General features: G+C 33.1%; 1 protein-coding gene across 1 annotated transcript in view; it reads left to right on the top strand.

Annotated features, from left to right (window-relative positions):
* Naaladl2 (N-acetylated alpha-linked acidic dipeptidase like 2) overlaps positions 1 to 5,110 on the top strand; it is an 876,353-nt gene extending 871,243 nt beyond the window's left edge. The window contains exon 14 of the mRNA XM_026382942.2: positions 4,912 to 5,110. Coding sequence (XP_026238727.2) covers positions 4,912 to 5,110 — 199 coding nt within the window. The remainder of the gene's footprint in view (positions 1 to 4,911) is intronic.
* The last annotated feature ends 3,567 nt before the right edge of the window (positions 5,111 to 8,677 follow it).

Consider the following 8,677-nt stretch of genomic DNA (forward strand, 5'->3'; position numbering starts at 1 on the left):
GTGTGTTTAATGAAAAAAAAAAATCCCACCTGGCTCTCTGTAAACAAATTTAAAACTTAATGAATCAACACAAATAAACTTTGTAATGTGTACCTCATGAGGACTGTTTGACATGATTTTCTCATTGTTCTCTGAATTTAGTTGGTCATTTGAAGACTTGTATAATCCTATTACACCTTGTACTCTGTCAATGTGTTAAAAGATAATAGAGAACTCACTCTTATATCAACATAAACCTTTCTCTTCCAGAAGAGAAGCACTACCAAATTATATCACCTATCTTTTGAAAATCATTCCAAAATTTAGTGGCTTAAAATGATAATTGTTTATTTTGTCCATATTTCTTTAGCTTGACCATTTAGGCTGAAGTCAGTTGTGTGGTTCTTGGTCTGGGATGGAGAGGTTCTGTCCTAGCTGTGTTTGTGTCTGTAATCAGTGGGCACTGGTTGTCTTAACAAGTTGAGCACCAACTCATCTGATTTTTAACTGGAAAAGGAAGGCCTCGCCGTTCAGGTCTTTGGTATTCCATGTGGTACCTGTTCTTCCAGCAGGCTAACCCAGTATAAATTTCACAATAGCTTGGGGAAGAGACAGAACGGCAGCATGTAGGATCTATTGAGGCTTTCACATAGTAAGTATGCCACACTCTTATTTCTCAAAGCAAATAGTAAGGCCAAACCAGTTTCAAGCATTCAAATAAATTCTTTACCTTGATGGAATGAGATGCAAAGTCAAGTTTTAATGGAGTCTGATAACAGAAAAGGGACTCATTGTAACCATTTTAAAAATTTATTTATTTATTTGTTTGTTTGTTTATTTATTGGTGCTGGAGATTGAACCCAGATCTCATGCATGCTAAGCACACACTCTACCACTGAGCTAGATCCCCAGTCCATTTTTTCAAACCATCTACCATGCATGTCTTTCTGTCTCAGATGTCTGGAGCATAAGTTTAAGACTTGACAATATCAACCATGGTCTTAATTTTCCTTCTGCTTTGACTAGGAGAGACAAAATTCAAATTTAACTGAAAGGATATTTGTTTGCACTTTAAATAGGGTAGACATGTGTTTAGTGAATTTTCATCCAAGTCAAATAATTTTTTTCTAATATTGATATAAATATAATAGTCCACTGTTAACTATGAAGTAAAGTTAGTACAATCCCTAAAAGAATTAGAAACAATTATGAGAACTAGAGCTAGCCCTTTCTCTTTGCATTCAGCATGTATACACAATCAGCTTTGCAAGATATGACTTATTATTTAGTGTGATTTCATTAAGAGTTTCTCAACATGAGGTATAATGAATGTTAATTCAGGTTTACAATGGGTGGCATCCTGTGCCATTGATGAATATACAAAGGAATATTTGAAAGAGAGTTATCATTTCCATCATTAATTGCTAATTCACACACAGGGTAATGACTCATGAAGATTTTAAATGCCTTTATTTCAAAATTCATTTTTTTTCCAGTTTTCTTTTGCATTAGTTGATTGGGAAAGATTTGTCAGTTGAGTAAAGACACTTCATCTCCCTCACCAATGCTGCCGGGAGTTATTAATTAGGTTTCTGAGTTTGGCACTGCTCTTTCCTGGTCACCGTGATGTGTCATTGAAACAGACCCATTAAAATGAGTGATGTGTGTTGTAATTTCATTAGTGTCATCAATAATGTATTACACTTTCCTTTTAGTAGTCTCTTTGTGTTGTGTGTGGGTCAGGATGACTGTATGAATTACATTTATAAGATCCAAATTGTTACAGATGAGGGGAGATAGGCATGAGGGTGGAATTAATGTTATTTTAAACACGATAGCTACTAAAATGATTTCAATTAAATAATATTTTAATTAGGTCTGATGTCTCTACATGCCATGCTGAGATGCATGTTGTGTGTATGCAAATAGGATTCTGATTTATTGATTTAGAGCCATGCTAATACAGTCCATTCTTTATGTAGAGAAACTTTCTGAAATGTACTGAAGCAGATGTATCTAAGAGCATGAATGGTTCACTAAGGGGTATACATTTTTTGTGGTTGTGAAGTACAGATTATTGACATAGAAACTCTTCAAATGTATTTTTTTTCACTTCCACTCAGTTTTCCTTCCAGACCTGTGACTTTCACAGACTATGGATCCACTCCGGGTCTGACCTAATTGGAATAATATTGATCCATAATTAGGAAGAAGAAACATTTAAGCAGCCTGATACAGATATGCTGTTGAAATCTCTGCATTTTGTTGGACTAAAGTTCAATTTTGGTGGCATCACGTGGTAATACAAAGATGTTTAGAAGATTTAGAGGTTACCATCAGAAGCATTGATTTAACTAAAATATTTAAAAGAAAAGAAGCATTTGCATATTAAAAATGGTACAATCATAGTTTTGGTACTCAGAGGTTATCCTGGAATATGTAAGTTTAATGGTTGAGTATATAAGAAAGATCTCAGAACTAAGAAATATGTAAGAATGTATGTGATGGAATTTAAGCATTGCCTGGGTTTTGTTTTAGGCTTAATTCAAATATTAAAAATAAAATAACATAATGCTACCTTTCAGAAAGGAATGAAAATGCAGAATTTTATTTTATGTAAGCAGGAAGCTATATGGTTTTAGTACACACACACACACACACACACACACACACAAAGAAATTGGAAAAGATGAGCTACTTCTGCAAATCAGTAGGAGAAATGATCCATCTAATGAAAATTTAAAGATTTTTTTTTAATTTTTGTTATCCATAATTTGTTTTTCAGGTAATGCAGTCTTTCAAGGTGGAAAAAGAGCTTTTATTATTATAATAATGATAAACTTACTTAAGTTACATCAGCATCTACTCAAATGAAGATTTTTCTCGTAAATTGAGATGAAAACATTTTAGTGTCTTGTACTCAACTAGAATCTCAGTATCTGTAGTTTTATTCTGATTTGTATCCAATTTTGGTAGAAATGGATATGAGTGTTTATCTGTATAATAGCTTGCTATAACTTTACTACTCGATTCATGTAGCATATGGAAAATGTGGTTAGCTCCTTGTAGAATTTCACAAAGCAAAAAAGATTCATTTTTATTCACATGGAATATTTACAGTCATTATAAAAGCATGTTACTATGTAGCTTCCTAGTTAGGAAGAGCAAATGTGGGTATTTAAAAAGTAATTATAATCATTGTATTTTTTGTTCTTTATACCTGGACATTCATTGTAGGATGTATTTTTATTCTTCCATATTATCTCTCTTCTAGATATTTTGCAGTAGTTGGGACTAAAATTTTACATAAATATATTAGAGACTATTCATGATTGAATGAATTGTCATCAAGGGATCAATCCTGTAACCTTTATGAGCATGTTTTATTAATATCATCTTATCATTTGACTGAATATTAATATCTAACATTTAATAGGCATAGACTGTATATATATATGAATGTACTTTATATCGGTTTTTAAATAGTGGAGAAAATCACTGTAATAGCCTAAGAATCATTAAGTAGGTTCTTCATAATGTACTAACTGCAGTGGTACAGTTCATTTAATGAGGAGTTTTGATAATAATGATTATAATATTTTTGTTTGTGAGCAAGCTGAGCAAATATGTCCTCAAGGAATAGAAGTATTTGATACAGCTTTTGAAAATATCTATTTACTTTTAAGCTCTGGAAATATATTTGCCAGAAATTTGCTGAGGCTGGTTTTGATCCTTCTACTTCAGCCTCCTGAGCTGCTGGGATTACAGGAATATGCTATTGTGTACCTAAATTCCTCTTTCTCAATCATTTGACTAAGTATCAGGAAACCATCATATTACACACTAAGACAATGTCATTCTAGATGTCAAACATGTAAGAAAGAAGAGGGAATAGTATAATAAATTTCATTTCCCACTTTTGACAATTATTACCTAATGGTTCATATTATTTTATATATACTGTTTATAACTCCACTCTATATTTTCCCTCCAAGTATTTTTAAAGTAAATCTCAGATATCATAACATTTATTTGCAAATATTACTTTACATACTATTGTAAGACAACAGCAATTTTAGAAGACATGCTAATGATACCATGATATCTAAAATATTAATAATTGCTTTATATCAATCAATAATCAGCATTCAATTGTGTACTTCCTATATTAATGTATTTGTTTGCATAAAATCTAACAAAATCTTTATTTTGTGACTGGTTGACATGTTTCTTTTAGTCTAGAACACTAGTTCTTAATTGGGGTTACTTTTGCCCTATTAGGAATATTTTGGCAATGTTTGCACACATTTTCATTTCTTGATACAAAAAGAAGGATGCTATTAATAGCTAGCCCATGTAGTCCAGGGATACGGCTTATCATCCCACAGTGCATGGGAGAGTCACCACAGTAAAAATCCGTCTGGCCCAAAGTGTTAGTAGGACATGGTTGAGAAACTCTGGTCTACAGGTTCCTCCTTTCTCTACTTTTTAAATGAAATTTATTAGTTGAACAAACTGAGTTATTGGTTGTCTAGATATTGTTTCAGTCTGTGGTTTTCTAGAACATACTGTGCTATGATTTAGCATAATTCTGTCCCTTGAAATTATTAGCAATTAAATATGGAAGCTTCATCAGATACACATCATTTTTTTTTCTTTTTTAGCAAAATTGTTTATGCTATTTCATAATGTACCATTCTTTCATCAGGAGGCCCATGTCTGATTATCTCCTCTAATGTCATCAAAATGGGAAACTACTAATGGTCAATATCTCTATCTCTTAATTCATTAGGTATCAAAAAATAGCAATATTACCTTTATAATGTCTTCATATATTGCAAACAACACTGCTTCTGGCAGTATTCATTACAGTGTTTGGTATGAAAGTGGCATTGTGCATAAAACATTTACACACTCCTTTGTTCCTTTCAGAAACATCCTGTACCACACTGATGAGAAGACAGGCCAGTTTTCCATACTCATGGAGGCTTGGGAACACTGCAAGTCACTTACATCAAATGAGACTCTCCAAGAAGCCCTGTCAGATGTGTTGAACAGCATTAATTCAGCTCAGGTTTACTTCAAAGCAGGACTTGATGTATTTGAGAGTGTCTTGGTTGGAAAGAACTGAGAAAACTCTCAGCATTTTAAAAAGTTTGTTTACAATTCTACAAGCAAAAGCTCTAATCAGACCAGATTTTCTGACATTGAAGACTCTCCCTCCTATGATTCTTTGACATGTTTAAAGCTATTATTACATTGTATTTTTTTAATGTACATATAAAAGAGCACTTTGCACATTTAGTATTTTTCTTATATCTACATTTCTGAATATGTAAAGGCAAGTTATTTGAAAAAAAAAATAGTTAAGATTTATCTGTTAAAAAAATCTGCTGTATTTTTATATATAAACTATTTTGGGGGAAAGTTCCAAGAAGTTCTGTATATCTTCACTTCTCTAGATAAAATGTGTAGGAGCACAAGTTATTCTCTCTGATAGAGCTATTAATGATCGAGTTTTTATGATAGAAATGTAGAGTTGATATGGTTTCAGATTAACTTTACTATTAAGTGTTCAATATGAAGAATTCTAGTATTTTGACTGAGTGATTGGTTGCCCAAAACCACTTTGAATGTTTCTACTTTATGAAATGAAGTTCCCTTTTTTTAACACAACTAGATGTAGTAATACACTGGTTATGAAATTGTATTTTTTAAGTATTAATGAAAAAAAAAAAAGAGCCATAAACATTCCAGGGGAAAATCTCAAGGTAGCTGCACAGAGCTATTTAAATGCAAATTTTTTTCTGAACAACTTATAAGGTGACTAGCTTTGAAACCCCTAATTTGCCTCAGTTGGTTTTGTAAGAATTTTGGGAGTGATATATTTGTCTTATGAGGGAAAAAAAACATTTCTTATTTCTTTTTCTGTGGTTTCTGTTGGAATCAATGAAACAGAGGTTACTTCTAAAATGAAAACATCTCACATGGCTTTTCCTTCCCATCTTTTCTAAAACTCCTTGCTGTAAGGCAGTTTTCACAGAACACTATATAATTTCCTCAGCAAAATAGCAAAGTTTCTCTTTGAAAACCAAAAATATCACCAAAGTGCTTTTTATGCTCCTGACAAAAAAGAAGTTACTATGAAAGAAATATTTGTTTTTGTCAACAAAAACTTCTGTAAATCTATGAAGAAAATTTGATGTTTTTTTCCTTCTTTACCCATAGTTGTGGCTTAGGTAAAAAAAAAAAAAGTGTAGAAAATATGCATACTTCATTCATGCACACAATGCCATGTTTCCATAAGAGTGTCTCTCCCTCACTTCTGTTCTGCTTTCAAGTAAGAAATTCAGCTGTTCAGACTGATCTTGTCATTGACTAGCTCCAGTATCCATTATCCCCACAAACTCTAAAATAATTTTCTGTTAATGGACAGGTTAAACTTTAGCTTACCTTTAAAAACTATTTGTAAAATGTTCTTCTGATATTGGATAACTCCTTACAAATGTCTGTTAATACATTTTCCCTCCCAAACTCAACATTCACAGACACTTCCCCATTACACATTGCCAGAACAACATTGTAGACTATCCCTAGACATCTGAATCTTCACTTCTTACGGATAAGCATAAACCTAACCTTAGTTTAAGATAAAGCTGAAGGGGAAGAATTAATCAATATTGATTAATTGATTTATATGGTCTGCTGCTTCTACCCTAAGTAATATTTATATGTTCAAAGCAGAGAATTTAGGCAATTAACTAGACAATTCAAACAAAAATTCTTTTGCATCTGAATTGCCTGTGTGCACATATTTTTACAAGAAAAACATGAGTACTTTACAATTCTTTTTAACCCATTTACTTATTTGAAAATATTTTCCATGTTGAAGAATGTGTTTAGGAAAGGGTTAAGAGTATTAGGTTCCTGCATGCATTGATGTCAGCTCCCTGAATGCTCTGCAAAAATCAATAGCACACAAGCAGTCAGACTACCCACACAGACATGTATGGGCCTATGCAGAACGCCTGATATCACGATCTTAAATATTCAGTCAAAGTCCAATGTGTTCACTCAGTTTCTCATGTGGAGTTGAATTATATAACAGATAATGACAAACTATTATAAATTTGGTAGTCTGCCACTTTAGGAAAAAAAATCATAAAATAAATTCACTCCCATAACTCACAATAGTATTGAAAGCAGAAAATTGTTTTTCCTCTTTATTTTTTTAAAGACTGTTTACATAGGTAAATCACCTGGCATACATAAAAAATCTCATTATTTTACATTCCTTACTTCTATATCATGAGGTATTTGTTATATGAAAATACTGCAATTAAGTATATGAATTAACATGTCTTTATTAGTTTATTTAAGAGATTGTGTGAAGAAGCTTAATTACATTTACAATAGATGTTCAGCAATTCTATAGATTCTGCTCTACACCTTTCACTATGACAAACCGCTTCACTAACAGCATCACAACTATGATATGATTACCTCAAGGCCCCCGCCAGATTTGTATCGTTTTAATTTCTCTCCACAATAAATCCAAGTAAATAAAAATCCTGAACACACACAGCAAGTGTTATGTGAATTCATAGTAACATTTAAGTTGTTTCCAAGACATCTGGGTGTCTGGTACTTCTCAAAATACTTCATACATAGAATTGTGCCAGGAGATAATGAATCATAAGTGATTATTTTCCTAAGAAAACATGGCAAATGTGTATCTCTGGAATTTGTGTTCAGGTAGGGTACCCACTGCCCTTTATGGAAAGCCTGGGTCCTAGAGATGTGAGGAAGCCTGAGAGACACTTTGATCTAAGCCCTAGGATCTTCCTTCAACCAGAGAAGGTACTGTCATGATACAGTGACTAAGAAATTTAGAAATAGTCACATATTTAGTGACAGGAAAAAACCCAGCTGGAATGTCAGATTCTCTGCTTTGTTGTGCATCATGCTCTCTCCCTGAGGAGACAAGGTTACATGACCTCATCCAGTATATTCTATGTACCCAGCCATTCTGTCAAATGTTGTCTGGGTTAGGCACACCACTTTTTAATTCCACACTGGCTTACTCTCTGACTATACCTGACAAACCAAAATTTCCCAGGGAATCCAGGCAAAGTACAGAGACTGGTGACATGGAAGCAAGTGAAGAACCTCTCTGCAGGAAGCGAGAGACAACAGGAGGGAAGACATTGAGCACAATGTTTCTACAAATGAACACTTCAGCCAGGCATGGTGGTGCATACCTATAGTCCTAGTGACTTGGAAGGCTGAGGCCGGAGGATTATAAGTTCATGCTAGCCTCAGGAACTTATTGAGGCTCTAAGCAACTTAGTGAGTCCTGTCTCAAAATAAATAAAAAGAGCTGAGGATGTGGCTCTGTGATTAAGCACCCTTGGGTTCAGTCTCTACTACCAAAATAAAAAAAAAAAAAAATTATGAAAGCACTTTTCAGCTCAGTATACAATCGGCAATCTAAAGTAATATTTCTCAAAATGTGAAAATTGGGATAAAAAGCCTTAAAATATCTTTTGATTTCTGGATGATCCTTAAGCACACTAAAGGTTAAGATTTTCTCATCTGTATTAATTCTGGGTCTTGAGAAAACATTAGTTGGCAACATAGCTAAGTTAATCAGAAGGACCATAAAGTTTTATTAAATGACATTATTCCAAAGGAAAAA

Source organism: Urocitellus parryii, chromosome 2 (genome assembly GCF_045843805.1).
Source record: "Urocitellus parryii isolate mUroPar1 chromosome 2, mUroPar1.hap1, whole genome shotgun sequence".
Lineage (NCBI taxonomy): Eukaryota > Metazoa > Chordata > Mammalia > Rodentia > Sciuridae > Urocitellus > Urocitellus parryii.